The sequence below is a fragment of the Parus major genome, chromosome 21 (genome assembly GCF_001522545.3).
Source record: "Parus major isolate Abel chromosome 21, Parus_major1.1, whole genome shotgun sequence".
NCBI lineage: Eukaryota > Metazoa > Chordata > Aves > Passeriformes > Paridae > Parus > Parus major.
In genome coordinates, this window is record NC_031789.1 from 7,093,570 (window position 1) to 7,111,511 (window position 17,942).

At 41.7% G+C, this 17,942-nt stretch overlaps 1 protein-coding gene across 3 annotated transcripts in view; it reads right to left on the minus strand.

Moving 5' to 3' along the window:
- LZIC (leucine zipper and CTNNBIP1 domain containing) overlaps window positions 1-17,942 on the minus strand; it is a 34,021-nt gene that overhangs the window by 12,316 nt on the left and 3,763 nt on the right. For 2 of the 3 annotated variants that reach the window (XR_004500065.1, XR_004500066.1), the window contains one exon: window positions 16,447-16,528. Coding sequence is in view for 1 of the 3 variants with exons in the window: in XM_015648345.2 (XP_015503831.1) it covers window positions 15,439-15,497; window positions 16,447-16,528 (141 nt within the window). In the remaining 2 variants the exon portion in view is untranslated. Of the gene's footprint in view, window positions 1-13,149; window positions 15,498-16,446; window positions 16,529-17,942 lie in introns of those variants that run through there. The other variant, XM_015648345.2, reaches the window with a different exon arrangement.

Genomic DNA, 17,942 nt, shown 5'->3' on the forward strand with positions numbered 1-17,942 from the left:
CATTAAGGAAAACTTCCTCACCTCTCCTCATTGTTACTTGCTCTGAAAAGTCTCTAATGAAAATAAAATAGATTTCTTCCCAAAAAATTAATTAAAAAGGCCACAGTGGCTTTCCCTTCAATTACTGACCCCAGACAGTACATAATGAAAAATACTCTAACTGCAGTTAGCCTTCCCTTTCATTCTTTTTTCCCAACTAGGTTTAGAACATCAGCTACTGGAATTTCACTTCAGAAAAATGTAGACAGGAGAAATCTGAACTCAGTCTCAGTTTAACTTGTCTGTTTTACCAACAGATGGAAACAGCTCCTCAGGAACCTCAAGCCTCACCAGCAAGAGCTGTTTTGACTGAACGCCTTCAGAAGAAGATTCCAACACACAGCAACTGAAAATTACAGATCTGTAACTGCATTTCCTTCACTTCCACCTACACTGGTCTGAATTCAAAACCTGCAAGGGACTTTCTGCTGGACAATGCCACAGATCAGTCCATAATTAAGAACTCCCAAATTCTTCTGACTCCCCTCCCATCATCTTTCTAAATAAACAAAAATTTCACATCTCAACAGAAAAAGAGACACACTAAAAAAATGCATTTTTATAAATTTTGCATAAAGGAAGTTACTTAAGCATCACATTCAGTTTTAAAGCCATGCTTATTTAATGCAATGAGAAAGCAACATGAGCTTTTGTTCCTTCAAATTTCATGTTCTCCCCAGTACTGTAGTCCTCTGTAATGCTGAAATTCCTAACAACCACATTTTACTGTGTGGGGAAACACAAAGTGCAACTGAGGAATCTGCACAGCCTAAATTAAGGGGGAAGAAAATAAAAAGACATAAGCTGTTGGAAAATGTAGTATTTTACTTATCCAGTCTTAATAATTTAGGGTACTTAGAGCAGCCATCTGGCAAGTTCTTTAAAACCTGTCACAGCTACCTCTTTAATATCTTGTAGCATTTCCAGTTATAGCCAAAAGAAACCCAACAGGGGTTAGTTCAGCTACAATTTATTTTTTTGGTTGAATCTGACTGGTTCTGTTCAAGGCAGTTAAAACCCACAATTAATGGGATAGGATTATAAAGCTCAGATAAGGAGTTCTGGTGAATAAACCTGAGCACTGCAGGTTCCCTTTGCTCTACACAAGTGGAGTTCAGAGCTGTGGGAAGGGGTCCCTTTGACTCTCTGATATCATTATCCAAGGTTAAGCCATTCCCCTCCACAGTTCCACCACTGAGCACTTCACTGCTCAAACATGGTCATACTGGGAAGCTTGGAAGTGCAAGGGGATGCTGCCCCTAATTTAAGCTTTGTTAATTTTCAAATGACATTTTTCTGAGAACAGTTAGAGCCTGAAAACCCTTCCAAGCTGGAGCCTGAAACCTGAAGTCAGGAACCAGAGTCTGCAAAAACCCTGCTACAAATTTTCCTCTAATTCATTTTGACTCATGACCTTCAGTCACAGGCAGCTGGAGACTGGATTAATTCTCATCTCCAGAGGAATACAATGAAGAATTCATAACAGCTACCTATTTATAGGTGAACAGTAAGAACTGAAATATTTAATACAGGTTTTTTTTGTCTTCATTTCTATGTTCAGTGCTACCTTTTAGCTGACTTCAGAATCTGAACCCCAGTGTCAGATTTAGGTCAATTTACTGCTGGAACTCCCGTGGTAGGTTCACATCTCTTAAATGTTAGATTTAAATTTTTAACGAAACACTACAGTCCTCCTTCTTGAGGAAGGACAGGAAACAGCCCCAAACACTGCCATTTATTCATGAAACATTTATGCACACAAGCAGGGGTTTTTCTCCCCAGTGCTGGATCACCTTTCAGAGTTTTAAAACAGACTTCAAAAGTAGCAATGAAGTGCATTCCATAAAGCTTCCCACTATACCAAAACATCAATGCTCAAGCTGACTTAAAAATAAATTTAAAAAATCCTACTATCATAATCACCACTTTCATGAAATTAATATTTGCCTCCTGACCTTCAGGCACACACAAAGCAGATGATTTCTCCCCCTTGTCTCAAGGAGAAGACACCTCTCACATCTCAGAGTTAAAAGAGACAGCACAGGGTTTTAGGTGGTTCATGTCAGTCAACTTGAAACCTCTGAAATTAAACAGAGTAACAGCAACAAAACCTGAAAAAAAGCCTTTCATTTCACAAAGGTATTCACACTTCAAAGATTAATGTGTCAAAAATTCGTTAAAAAGTGACAACACTTTATAAACAGCAGTTTATACACAAACTGCATCCCAGTCCAAGAGACAATTCCAGTAGAATGTTCCAATATTTTACTCACAATGGTCACCAACAGCTGGAAGGACAGTGCTGCTCTCGTCCCAGTCATGGGCATCCTTCACAGAGGCTCAGGCACCTCTCCTATTTAAAGCAAAGCTACAAATCTTCTAGGCAGGAAATTAGGCACTAATGACACTATGTCACTAATGATAACTACCAGGTATCCCATTGAACAATTACTGCTGTAAAAAGTGTTCAGCATCCATCATTAAAATAGAACAGTACAGAAAAGCTTTGTATGGATCTATCTGTAAATATTTTACTCCAGAAACAGAAAATGGTGTTTCCAGCACACAGACCATCTCACCTAAACTTGAGATGCCTTTTCTTGTCTCTGAGAAATTAGTTCTATTTTCATAGTTTGATATTAATTTGGAACTAGTGAAAAAATGGAGCACCAGTAATAGGTAAAAATTATCAACTACTTACAGGAATCAACAAATGATTTTCAGTGTATCCACCCCATTTTATATGGTTGGCATGCTATGCATTGTACAGGCATGTAGCCATGGAACACCTCTGAGCTGGGATCTTTTCTGACTATTAATTATTGACACCAATGACAGTCCCCAGGTCTCTTCAGCCAAGGCCAATTCCCAAACATGCACAGGAACATGGAGACCATTAATTGTAGTCACACCAATCATCTGTATTATATTATCTATATATTATTGTATTATATATCACCAAAGCCATGTTCTCAAAGCAGCTCTGCACACACATCAGGCTCGGGATCCTCTGGGGACTCACAGCTCTTTAGTATTAAATCTGGGGTTTGCTGAAGATGGACATTTACAATAGAGAAACTGAAGTCAACAGGGTAAAAAATAACAATACACAGCACATAAACACCCTGCACTCATGAAATATAACCACTGATAAAGAGCTACTTGACTGTGAAAGCAGGATATTGGCTCACTCTTCATAATGAACCTAAAATAAGTCTCCACCACGCAGCACAATGTCAAAATCGATGCAGGTATGTGTATGTGCCCAAGGTGCAGGATGTTTTTTCTGCCTCTTCAGCAATTCTCAAGTGACTTAAAATGGAGCAGAAACATGCAGGAGGACAGTCAGAATTACCAGCACTGTTAATGGTGAAGAACTTCAATATTTGGTATGTTCCCAACCAGTTTCATTAACAGTGTATTCATATTCAGATTTTTTGTATTAAACTGCAAAATTTGATGCAGTTACAAAAATTTGATGTTTCAGGCAACTTTAACAAAAAGGCAAGAGACAGCATTAACTATTCATAAATGAAAAGAGAACAGTCTAAAATCACAGGATCAAAGTGGCTGAGGTTGGAGGGACCAGAGTGGATCATCTGTTCCAGCCTCCCTGCTCCAGCAAGGTCATCCTAAATCACAAAGCCTTAATCAGAACAGCAAAATCCTAACTGAGAACAGGAAAAATTCCAGTAAGTATCTGTAAGCAGTTAAAATAACAATGGCATTGAATTTCAATCCACAATCATACAGTAAAAGCCTCCAAAGACCAGGAGTGCCATTTCTGGAGTCCAACTCCTGTGCTGGAGTGACCAGCTTCTCCCAGCCCATGCACACAGTGCTGGGTGTATTTAACCTGAAATGGCAGAGAGCACAAGAGGTGGCACAGAAAGGTTTTCTCTCCACTGTGTGTGTACAGATATCTACATATTTGATGTAGATACATATTTATAGGCATTTCTCTGGTTCTCCTCGACACAACAGACAGCCAGGTATTAGTGAGAGCTCTCAAAGTAAACACAGTCTGTGCTGCTCTGTAATTTTCACTGACTTCTGAACATCATTATTGCCAGGTCACAGACATTTCACACTGCAAATACCTATAAATCTTTTACAGCAGAAAGATTATGGCTAACTAGATTTTTTAAAAGCAATTAAAATGTGAGCTGTTATTAGGTTGGTGACTACTTAGCATTTTAGTGTTTTGCAACAGTGTATCAAAGTACATTGTTAGGACCAGAGACTCTCAGATTAATAGTTCTTTACTACCAAAATTGTGTAATCATTGGACAACAACATGAAATAGTTCTGGCCTCAATAAAATTTGCTGTAAAATGTGACAAATGCAGCCCTTATATCACCTAGTTATCTTGCCTCTTTAGGGAAAAAAACCCCAAAACTTCTCTAATCCTTTTCCCATAGATGCTCCAAATAACCAAAAAAAGCAAAGAAGAGGTTTCTGTTCTGAATAAAGGTTTAACCTTCAAAACCATTTAAAGAGATCTATTATTAATAGCTCTTGCTGTGAGCTGAACTAAGAATTAATGGCTCTTTGTCTAATATGGTTACATGCCTCCATCATCTCTTTGGTACCAACCAGAACACGAACTCTGCCTCCCCAGTGATCCGGCAGCATCAGCAACTCGCTGGATAACGTGGGCAAGAGACTCTTGCTCCTAAGGCCTTCATAAAATAATAATCCACAAAACTTTTCCTGGATAGTGTTCCATAGATTGGACTCAGTAGAGAATGCTGAATATTCCAGCTCCTCTCTTCTCTGAAGGACTTATTAGAAACAAAAAGCACAAGAGAAGGATTTTTGATTCCTTCTTAGGTCACCAAACAAGACTGCTGTGAAGATATCTGATGGAGAGAGGAGGGAAGAAGGAAAGAAATCCTTTTCAGTTTTAAGAGGACTTTTAACATTCACTAGTTTAAAACTAATTCCTAATTGCATCCCAATTTTAACATGGACATTTTGCTTTCCCTATGTTTTGGACAAGTGGGATTGCAAGGAAGGAAATCTTGCCTTCAAGAAACTTCCTATTTCTCAGGAAAATGGATGCAATTTCCTTCCTGCCCAGCCACAATTCTGAATGTTACCTTAATTATAAGAGCTGTGAACTAAAGCTGCATGAGGTCAGTGGCCTGACAGCCACAGAGTCCCTTCAGCACAGAACAAACACACGTGGGCAGAACCCACGGGCTGCAGGGCCTGAAGGGCTCCAGAGAGCCCCCAGTGCTTCTGGCACTGAGGCATTCCTGAGCACAATGGAACAATCACAGGCAAGACAGAACACACATATTAAACACAACCATATGGAAAACTATTAATTTAGATTAATCAAACTCCAATACATAACAACAGTAACAACAGGAGTTAGCCCAGGGACCATTCACAACAATGCTGGAGAGTGGCTGATCCTCACACAAGTTAAACCTCTGCAAGACCCCAGATCACTTCAGGAAGTTCCCAAGAGCAGGAGTACACCCAGCCACCACCAATTTAAGGAAGAATGGGCAAAGAGAGTGACTGGAAGTGCAGCCAGATTTCTGCAGCTCCCAAACCATAAGCACAGTTAGCTATACCTCTGTTATGGTTCCTCAACAAGAGGAAGGAGCTGACAGCAGTTACACCTAAAACTGCAGCTACCAACAGCAATGAAATGAATGCATGAAAAACAAGGGGCCAAAACTGTACTGCCTCACATGTGCTATTTCACACACAGTACTTTAAATAAAGATTAAAACCTATTTTGTAAAAGTCAGTGAACTAAGAATCTTGACAGTGAAACAGTAGGAAGAGAATGGTTGCAGTTTGATGTGAACTTTGATGTGAATTACTTTACCAAGTTCATTGTAGCTGCTGACCAAGATCTCAGCAATAAAAGTTCTGTTTAGCAAAACGTGATGTTTCTGACCTCTGAAGTTCAGCAAAACCTTTCATGAATTCCACATAAACCGAGTATTATTTGGCATCTACAGACATTCCTGAAAAAAGGCAGCTAAGAAGATGTGAATGGCCCTATTTTTCTCAGTTTGGCATCAATTCTTAAAGTTAATTATAATGTGTTATTGCTGATTGGTTTTGCATAAACATTCAGTTAACTATGTTTATCTTGAAGTCTGATATTGCCTCCCCTGACCAACTGAGCAAGCTGCCAAGGCACAAAGAAATTTCCACTTTTCCACTTAAGATCCAACACACTCAAAGTTAGGAAACTCCATTAAAATTGCATTAATATGGCAACAGGCACCAGAGATCCCTGCAGCTGCATTATCCCTTCCTCACTTGTACAAAAAGCCTTCCTTCTGTAATTTACCTTAAGCTGTTTCAAGATTTATATTTCTCCTTTACAGCAACTCTGCTGCAAAAATTTAGGTCACATTTCCTTTAAGGGTGCACGTCCATGTGTACTTATTTAAAGCTCAAGGAAATTAATTAAAAGCTCCTCACTGACTTCACTGTGCATTGAATCAGGACCTGGATGAGTTCAGAGGCAGAACAATTACACTTTAATTAAACATCTCCACCTTCATGTGAAGTAGTCAACTAATTTCATGGAAGGACAAACTGAGTCAGAAGGTTTCTGTGCTTGGTCATGATCATAAACAGAGTTGATTACTTTAGTTGTTTCCGTATTTTTAGCTGCCCTCATAGCACAGAGAAAATGGTCTTGCTGAAAAATCAAATAAGTTCTTGGTCTGTGCATTTGCATGGAATAAAACAGAATGTCCCAAGACAACTGGAACAGTTGTACAAATTTACTGACTCCATCTCTGCTCTCCAATCAGTAGCTCATTTAGTCAGTCACAGGAATTCCAATAATGCAAGAAGTTGAAATTATTAGTGTTTTTTTTTGAGATGTTTAGGCCATTTTGTTTGTTTTTAAATAGCATTAATAATTATATCTCTATTATTTTTGAAAACAGAAATAGTCTTGGCAGATTTGATACTTGTAAAACCTTGGGTGTATTTACTGAAAAGGAAGAAGTATAACTGCACTTTCTGAATTCAGACTGACATTTAAACCATACAGAAGCTCTGTAACATTCTGTCAGATCACCAGCAGTGAGCAGAAACAAGAATGAACTTTCCTCACTTTTTTGAGCATTTGTTATATAATGCTTCCTCAACACTAAGACTGAAAATAAATCTGAGTCAGGAGAGTGCTATCCTTATTCTAATACTAACTAATGGGTGTTGGTTAATTTGCTGATCTTTGATTTCTTCTCACCTCTAGTTTTGCTCACCCTGCTTCTCATGCCAATGGAAGCTTGTGGACAGCTCTTCAAAGGAAAAAAGAACTCTAAGAGCCCTCCATTCTCAGAGATATAATACTGAACAAAATGGTTTGGGGTTGTTTTCCTAAATGAATCGAAGTTACTTGGTAAAAAGTTTTTAGCTCGTTTCAAACCTATTTACATATCATTTCTCCTTTGAACTTGGAAGCAAGATCATTAAATTACCAACACTGGATGTGGAACAGGTGGCAATGTTTTTGTTCCAATAATTTATATCTTTGGTGCACATCACCATCAAAACTCAGACTAGTCACACTCTTGTATATGCAATAGCTTTAGCCCAGAACATAAACAATTGGCATGTTTGTTAGGACTGCAATTTTCCCAATCACTTCTGCACTACACACTGATGGTGTGGTACAGCTGCAACAGCTGCCTCTGTCCTTGCTGCATTTCAGCAGGAAATCCAATCTGATGACATCCTGCAGTAAAAAGAAACACAGTTTCACCCCTGCATGTACAGAAACATTTCTGATACCAAATCCTTCTTTTTGGAAAAAACTCTCCTGGAAGTTTCTCCCAGCATCTCCAACAGCAGCCTCCAAAAGCCTATTGCCTCTCTGTGCACAGCACTTGGGTGGATGTTTGATGCTTCAAACTAGGTCAGATGCTCAGGAGGGTGCTTTGTAGTCAACAACCAACTTAGGAACTGAAATACGTAGTAAAAAACATAAATGTTTGTGTTGGTTACAGATGACAAGCATTTTGGAGAGGAAAAACTTCTATTAAACACATATAAATAGATCTATTTCTGACAAGCTGTTTCCTAGGCAAAACATCAACCTTGAACAGCTTAACCACATCAGGCACATTTAGGTGTTAGCTCTGTTTGCCCATACGCAACTGCAGAATGGGTTTTAATTTTTGGCAGCAGATATGTATCACAGTCATTGTTAGTAATTACAAAATCTACGTTTTGTTTCCGTTCACTTTTGGTTTGTTTAGGAAACAACACAAATTGCTTTGGAAACATCTCTCTCCTCCTGAAAAGTGAAGTGCTCTCAAACCTGGATGGGGAAAGGGTGGAAGGGAGCAGAAAGTGATACAGCTGCAGCTTTCCCAAACACTCACCAGGATGTTCTGTCCAGAGACACTTATGAGCATTAATGAATTTTGTTAAGACAGGGACAACTGTGATCCACAGCCCTCCCTGCCCACACAGCCCTGGCAGTGCAGCCCCAGCTCTGGTGGTCGCACAGGGATTTGTCACAGGGACTCCTGCCAGCCCAGAGATGGAAGAAAATGAAGATTTCATTGTCTTCCCACCTGGACATCAACAAGAATCCTGAAAGCACTTTTCTGCCCGGTGTAACTTTTCCATAACTTGCATAACTGCAAGGCTAACAATGAACTAAAAGAGAAAACTGCTTAAAAGCAGACTTGGGTCTGACCCATTACCAGTGAAGTTTTCCAAAGTGGCCACTGCTCCTGCATTTGTTCAGTTCCACATACTTCTTAATTGATTTATTATTTCTGTGTACCACATCAACTAAGACAACACACAAATCCCCAGCAACTCTGAATTGTACTGCAGGAGCTGCCAGTTTCTCCCAAGATGCCAAACATACAATGACTGATGATGCTTTTTCAGCTAAGGGCAAAGTGAAGCATCAGAAATGTACCTGAAGTACACCTGTCACCATTTTCCAGATGAATATGTTTGTCAAGGTGAAAGTAGCTTGGTAAGAAAACCAGCCTGTATTTTTGAAAGCAGTAAGACATAGATTTCTGTATGCTCCCTCACACTGAGTACCTGTACTTTCAAAATAAACTCCACTGAACTACATGTTTAGTCTCATTTTTTTCACAATTTACACAGAGGTTCTCCTTCAGGAGGCTACTTCACATCACACATGAGCTCCAAAAATAACCAAGGCAAAAAGAAACTGAAAGCCTGCAAGTTCAGTACCACCACCCCCCAAAAAAAAAGAAATACATATAGTAGGATTTTGTCAATGTATTTAAAAATATGTTCTCAAATACTCTCTAAACATGCCTCTCACCATATCTCAGCCAGCTGAGAACAAGACTGTGAACTAGCAAACCTAACTTGCCTCCAAAGTCTGCTGGAGTTTGGTGTTTTGTTTTCTTTTTTAAATCTTCACATCTGCAGAATGTCTCACGCTCATCTCACAGAGCATCAAAGCTCATCCTGTTCAACATGCCAAGATGAGGAATGGACAAATAAAAGATGATATACAACAGAGCAAAATATTCTCTTCTTGAAGAGAAAGCAATCCCGAGTCTGAAAGGCAAATATGCCCTGATGAAGCACATCTGGATGCTGAGCAGAAACGAGGATCATGTCTCATCTGTCTCTGGAGCACTAACACATTCTGGTCCGGAGGGTGATGCTGTCCCTCTCCCACGTTACGTTTTTCCCAACAGGTAAAACACTAACGTGTGCCAACAGATACCGTCCATGTACACTGAAAGTTACCGAGCGCAGCCTCAGAGGCTCTAGAAACACGATTTCTAGCCAAGGCAGGAATCGCCCCCGAGGGAAGCCCTTTACTAAACTCTGTCCGAGGGGCGTTTTCGCGGCCTTGGGCCGGGATGCCGAGAGCATCGCGGGCACCCGGGGCTGCCCCGGGCCGGGGTGCAGAGCAGCGCTCGCCGGCCCGAGCCACCTGCCTTCCCTCCCCACGGCCCCAGCGCACTTCGGGCAGCCCCACCGCCAAGGGCTTCACCTGCCGCAGCCGTGCAGCCGTGCCCGGGTGGGACAGCGCGGAACGGGGCGCCTCCTGACGCAACGGGTGATGCCAGAAAATGAAGAAGGCACCTCCTGTACCTGTGCGGCGGGGCCAGGGCCTGCCAGGGGCCGGGGAGCGGCGGCGGCGCCGGCGGGGCGGCAGCGCGGAGCGGGGAGCGGGGAGGCCGGGCCGGCGGAGCGGAGCCAGCCCGGCCGAGCGCCTTTGTTCGCGGCACAAAGGGCACCGCGCTCACCTGGTGCGGGGCCGGCGGCCCCGGCGCTCCGGTGGCTCGGGCGGCGGCGGGGCGCGCTCGGCACAGGCGGGCGAGAGCAGCGGAGCCCAGCGGAGCCTCCTCCTCCGCCGTGACTCACCGCGGCGGCCCGAGGGAGGTGCCTGGGCGGCTCCGGGGGAGGGACCCGCCGCGGCCCGGCGCCCAGGGCAGCGGCGGCGCCGCAGGCAGCACCCGAGAGCCGGCCGGGAGGAAGGGGCGGGGACGCGGGGCAGGGCCGGGAAGGGGCGGGCAGGGCCGGGAAGGGCCGCGGCCGCGGGGGCAGAGCCCCGCCGGGAGCCCGGGGCAGGAGGCCGGGCAGGAGCTCGCCGCGGGGGCAGAGCGGCACGCACTCACCTCGGAAACAGCTCCGGAGGGACGCGGGGCCCGGCGGCCCCTCCCGGGCCGGGGCAGCGCGGCTGCGGCTGCGGCCGCTGCTCAGTAACGCTGCGCTAAGAAACTTAAAGACACTGCAACATCCACTACAGCTTAAGCTAATTCAGCCAATACAGAAAATAACCTCCAACTAGAATAAATGGTCGTTGGTCATTGAAGCACTCAGAAATAAAGTAATGCTTCACCTACATTGACTGAAGAAGAGTAAAACCCCAGTGAACACGGAGAGGAATCAATTAAAACTAAAAACCAAGGAAGACAGACGCCACCAAAGGCTCTTCACCCTGCTCCATTACTCATCTGCATTATGGTTTCCCATTAGGTTAACAGTAACCCTGCTTCCTTACAGGGTGCATTGGTGAGGCCAGCAAGGTAAGCACAAAATTCCTGGAGATAAAAAATGCTTTGTGTACCAATTGTTATTTAGTAAAATGCATCTGTTTTTCGCTCGGTATTTAACTTAATTGCATAAAGATAGTCACAGTAATGAAATAGGTGGCACTTCCTGTAACAGCTTGATACTTAATGACATCAAAGCCCGATGCCACTGAAATCCAAACCCCGCTGCCAGCTAATGAAGGGCTTAACATGAAAGCCTCTGCAAAGAGCAAACCCAAGCCGCTGACAGGAACAGGAATGGTGCAAATGTGCTGGGATCTGAGATCACTGGCACATACCCACAGCACAGCAGGCAGTAATGATTATTAATTATTTAAGAAAAGAACATAAGAGCTCCAGCATAAGCTGAAAAAAATATGCAGAAGCATTGCTCTGGGATCCTCCAGTTGGATTACTGTTAATTAGCACAGTACATGAGTCTGAGGGAAAGATCTAAAAACATCTTTTGCTAGTGGGAGCATATAATTAAGCCATCATTTGCATCCTTGCAATAGTATGAATTTCCTTACTGATAACATCACGGGCACAACACCATTTTATGACTAAGTACTGTCTAGCTCTCCTAATTCAGCTGGCTGACTGTACAGCAGTGCAATGCAATCATACTGATCATCAGTTTAACATCCTGCATTTCTTTAGAAAGGGTTTTAGCAGAGAGAGATACCACAAGGCTTCCTTTAGCCTAGGAGAATTTTAGATTTATTTTCTTCAAACTGAGCTCCTGCCCCACCTTAGTTTATTCCCTTCAAGCTTACCGAGATGTTTAGCTATCAAGCAAGGTGACATCTTGCCATCAGTCACTTCTATCATCATAAGACATGACGGATGCTCAAGAGGCCTCTCAACTATGCTAGTTCTGCAAGAGATAGAGCAAAATATTGTTCATGTCTCATGGGAATGCACAGAGCCTCCCAAAACAAACAGAACGTAGAACTGCACTCGATCAAATCCGCTACCTTCCAGTCATCAAACCAATCATCACACTGCTTGACCTAACCCTCAGCAAGGGAATGTTACAAGTTTAATTATCTAAAGGTTAAGTCTAACGTTTTACAAGTATTATATAAAAACTTGATATTATTTTACAGAAATCTATCAGATTAAATGGATTTTTCTTTTCAATAGCTTCTAATCTCTTGTTTAATGAGGCTGCTGTTTATTCTAGTAAGCCAAAACTTCATGAACCTCTTCCTCCCAATCCCTACTTGACTTAGAAAAATTCTCTCAATTTACCCTGTCCTTCCTGATCTCTAATTCTTTCTTAATCAGCTCTGAAATTCATTTAGGATTCCTTCACAGCACAGCTGCTTCCACCCTCCAACTCCCTCTGTACTTGTTGGCATCCCCCTCTCATTAAGGGCTTCCAGCAGCATCTGCACACACAATCCCTGCTTTCATTATTCATTATTCTACCACTCACAACAATAATGAAAACTCTTTCTCTCCACGATGTGTGTAGTACCCAATGAAGGACGTGTTTTTAGTTTGGAATCTCTTTTTCTTTTGTTAATCTTTTATGTCAGTCTGATAATTCAAATCCATCAAAATCATGCATCAATCCCATTTCAGCCACTAATGATACAGTCTGAACTGCCTGGCCATAGGGTGTCATTAACATGGAGCTCTCTATCAAAATGAATTTCACTTTTACAGGAAAAGTAGCATGAGAATCTAAGGGATCTCTTAAGAAATCTTGTATTTTTTTCTTCAACACAAAGATAACTTGCTACTTTTCCATTCAAGATCAAAGACGGGAAATAACACAAGGAGACAAAGATAGAAGAAAGAGAGACAGAATATTTGAAGCTTCATTTTTCTAACACCTTTTCCTTCAGATCAGTACAATCACTGAATTCGCTCTATAGAGAAAGAAGATTAAAAAAAGGAGGTTATACATGGCCAAAAAAGGACTCTGGGAACTTGGCTGATGTGTTTAAAGCTACTGTACTTCACAATTCTTATTTCAGAAATAAAATGATAAACAAAAAACAAAGCACTTTTAATCTTCAAAGCAATGTATGATCAATAACAACTTCACAGCACTCAATATTTAAGGATCATAATCTGTATTTTACTCCAGGAAAGAAAGATGTGTACAGAATGAGTGATCTGCCCGGGTCCATCACTGAACTGGGGATGGAACTCACGCATCACAAGCTTGTTTGTTAAACACAAACCCATGCTTTCATTTACCAGTTGTTCTTTTGTTATCAGTTTTTATTTGAGGAAATCATTATTATAATAAATAGATTATGGACTTTTTTTCCCAGCCCCTGCAGAAACATTTGAGATTGTGGTGGAGATACATCCCAGGATTATTTACCAAAATATTTAGCACAACACACCAATTAACTTACTATGCCTGAAAGCAATCTAACTATTTCAAGAGGTTACTTTACTACCTGTGAGGGTCAACACCAACAGCGTCACATCAGCAGCAGCTTCCTTGTTAAATCACATTTATGGTCAGGGAATTCTGCAGGACACAGCCAGTCTCTGGGCAGAGCTCAGATTTCTGACCCTTCACAGCTTCTGGGAAGAGGAGTCTGACCTGACACACTGAACCTTGCAGTACTGGTCACTGATCTCAGTCTCATCTTTTTTTCTGTCCATCTGAACCACCAGAGATCCTTCCAAGAGCAGAAGCAGCACAACATTGGAAAGATGTTCAGTCAAGGTTCAATTTAATTGGAATGTTACAACTGCCCGCAGTATAGAAATTTCCAAAAATCCTGAAATATTTACAAACCAATTAAAAAAAGTTTCTCCTGGAAACTTACACCTCCCAAATTACAAGGAAAAAGACTTCCATGTCATTGTACTGTAAACTTTTTGTGAGTGCTGAGATTTAATTTACATAATAATGCTGCAAGCAGGCTGGGGGTGTATGGGGAGAGAGTTCCTTAGCACCAGTAATGAGCAGAAAGGAAAAGAAGGCAGCTCCAGTCCCCACAGACTGTTTTGTTTCCCATAATTTCAGAGTCTAATAATGCCTTTTAATAAGCTGCTCTCAGCTATGAAGCTGCAATCAGCCTTTGTCACAGAGCACAATGCTGTCCCAGACAGGAAAATAGTTCTGCTGGAATGGACAAAAGACCCCTCCTCAATAAAGGCCTTTTAAGAACAGGAAGAGAAAAGTTCTACCAGTGAGAAACAGATTATGCTGTCTACACTATGTATTCTTTCATTTCTTAAATGCTAGATGTCAAAAGTATATCTGTTAAAGCAAAATACAGTCTAGAAACACATTTTCTAGTCTACTCCAGTCCTGGTTTACAATTAGACAAACTTGCTAATTTATAGGGTATTTATGCCCTGTAAGTGCACTCTAAATGACAACTGACCATGTTAATTTTCTGTTTATAACCTATGCTACCCACTTGGTCTCTGAGCTAAAAATTCAACTACATGAGATTTCAAATCCTCCCATGCCAAGTTTATTCAGGATCCAGTGGAGGCACAGGTCCTTTTCCCTCAGTAGCACCACCACTGAGACTGAGCAACACTTGTACTGATCACATAATGGGAGCTTTTCCCCTCTTTGTAAAACTTGTTTCTACTTGCAAGCTATTTCATGCCCCCTCTGAAACAACAGCAGCAACATGTAGTTACACACCAGAGCTGAAGGAAGAGCCACAGAAAGAGCATCTCATTGCTGTGTCCTATCAATTCCCTGTCCTTTCAATAACAAGGTTAAATAACTCCAGAAGCCTCCCCACAGGGCTGCCATTGTCCTCACCCAGGGCTGGCACACAAAGTGCCCATTCATGTGCATGGCAAACAAGCAGCCAAGGGCCAGTCATCAGCATCCAGGCTCATTTTGGGTCTTCTGCAAACAGTTTGTAGAAAGATGGCATTTCAATACACTACATCCAATTTCCAAAGCTTCAATGCTTTCCTAGCACAAACTACTTACTTAGGGAGTCCAGACAAAAATTAAGACAATGTGAAGAATCACCCCAAAAAAATCGTCAGGACCACTTCTTAAAAAGATCTGCTTGCTACAGCCACATGCAAAAAGATTAAGTTTTAATAGTTAGAGAAATGCACATTCAGAAAAGTTCAAAACAGCTGACTCTTTCCAAAGACAGTCACACCATGCGTTTGTTTTAGAGTTCCACTTAGTGTTCAGCCTCAGAGCTTGTATCACTTAAAGGGCACGGACACCAAGGTTCCAAAGTGCACTTAAGGCTGTTTACTTCGTATCTTCTGGTTAAGGACCCTTGGGGTTTTTGTTTTGCTTTGTTTTTTCGACATGTTAGAAATAGAAAAACCAAACACAGTATGACCAAAATCCAATGCTGCTGATAACTGGAGACACAAGCCTCACGAACCTCTTCATTGTTTTGCCTTTTCTACTTCAACACTTGCAAGAGCAAAGACTTTGTCTCCTGATCCTGAGGGGGAAAAAGCATGTTCAGTAAGTATTAGTGGAAATTGTGAATTACCTTATTCAATTTAAATTTAAATCAAGCAAAACATTTGAGATCCAAAGAAATCAAACCTACAGTGTGAAAACTATAACACTTGAGCCAATTAAAAAGAAAAACAAACCACACAGGCTTGCCAGGTCTAGAGGAGCCGTGTCCTGCTGGCCTGGCTGGGATGGAGCTCCCTTTCCCCCAGCTTCCCTTGAAGAGCTGTGATTTGTGTTTGTAGCTGGAATGGTGTTGGTAACACCCCCACTCACACAGAACTACTACCAACATCCCCTCTTGAACGAGAGGGTTCTCACCTTGCTTACCCTTGCAGGGAGAGCAGAGCTGAAAGCTAGGGCACCCAGACAGTTTATTTGTACCCTGAGCTAGTCTGGCACGTTCCTGCCATTCGTAGCTCTTTCATCCCAGTTTTAACTACTGCTACAATGAACTGTCGTGCTTATTTAATGCCTTTTGTAACTGAACTCTTGATCTTGTCGACACAATCAGAGGTATGACAATCATGGCAGGAAGAGTACTTTAAAGCTGTATTTTGACAATGTGGCAATAACTGCCAAATTCTCTACATCAAGCAGGGGAAAAGGTTCTCCTGAAGAGAGTCTTTAATGCAAAAAAGATCTGTGTTTAATTCTAAGAGCAGCATCTCTGCTTGAGACAGACTATTCAAACCTTCAACATGATGGGCACCCTTGGCATTTGTGGATGTTTGGCATTGGATTTATTTGCTGTTACTTTTTCCTCATGATAGTGCATCAGAGTTGCATTGTTAATAAAACATATATTAACATCTAATGGCATGAATCTCTTGTTCATATTTCCTCTTTCATAGAGGAAACAGATATACTTCTATGAATCCGTGTTCAATGGAAATGCAAAGAAATCAGAAGTTATGAGAATAAAAACTTACCAAGGTCAGTGGAGACTCTCTCAAACTGGCTCAGGGCTGTACCAGCATTTGTTGACAAGAACATCTCATCATCACCAGTGAGCTAAATCAAAAAATGCCACAACTGTGAAGCTGATACCTTAACTGTGCATATTCCCACCATCTCCTTGTGCATCTACATGAGCTAGAACAGGTTTGTCCATCTGCAGCTTTTAAGGGGCAGTGTTATGTACCATACTGAAACCTAAAACAAAAGCACAAGGTATTTCCCCCAGCACTGAATTTCCCCTCACTGGCTCCTGTCAGCCCAGGCAGGACAGCATGTGCAGTGTCAGACACACCTGCACATGCAAGTTTCAAGTTGATTCCCAGTGATCATTTGTTATTAAAGGTCACACTGTACCTGTGTACCTGAACTATGCCAAGGTGTCAATAACTTTTTTTGTCACATGTTCAGTACAGTAATGAACTAAGATTGATGCTTCCTATCACCCACTGAGAAAAGCAAAAAAAAAAAAAGTCACTGCCAGCTTTGACCACGTTAAGAGCCAATGACCTAGAAATGCTTCTCTTCCTTTAAAGTGACATTTCCCCATGTATATTTTACTTTTATGTATGTGCTCTGATGCCTTGTGACAGATGCCCATAAAATATTTACAATAATGAAGCAGTAACCTACATTTGGAAGGTTCAGACACTCTAAGTTAAAAGTCACTCATTTAATTAGCCTCAGATACACATCTTTATTACAGCAAAGCATGTGTGTTAAATTCTTCACAGTGTTTGCGTCAGTTTATTTATTAGAAATATAAAAATCAGGTACAGACATTCAGGATGATGCTGGAATGAAGGAAAATATATTACTTACCTGCCTTTGCTGGCTTTGTAAGGAAGCATACAGCTACTCAACATTCTGCTATGGTGTGCAGACAAACATGCAATGTTTGCTGTCATGGCTCACATCCAGGACAGATGTGAGACTACTGTCCTAGCAAGCCCTCTGTGCAGCAGGCTACTGATCATTTTAAAAGATTAAGAGGATAGGTCAGAGTGTGGTGAAGTGACTTGATGTTGTGGTGCAAGGAACTCATTCCAAGAGGATTAGATAGCTTCATGTATTCAGTTCACAATCTTAACTAGCCTTTACATATTTATAAAACATTTTTTTGCTCTGACAGTCAAGCAATAAAATATTGTGAGGGAAAGCCTTTGCTTTGGAAACTACTTGGATTGCAGCTCCTTTAAGTGCTGCACTTGATCTTTTCCATTTCATTCTTTCATTTCCTAAAAGAAGTTTAAGTACAAAGATACACAGCAACCCATTTTCCTCATACACCATCCACAAAGAGAAGTAATTTCCTCCCTCTGGTGGCAAACCCAGGGCTTTTTCTGCCACTGATGGATCACTGGGGCAACAATGAATTTATCACCCATCTCTCCAACTTCTTCCTCTCATACCCAGGGGCAGGCATAATCAGCACTACAAAAGTGCAGCTGGATACATGTGAGAGGTCTTG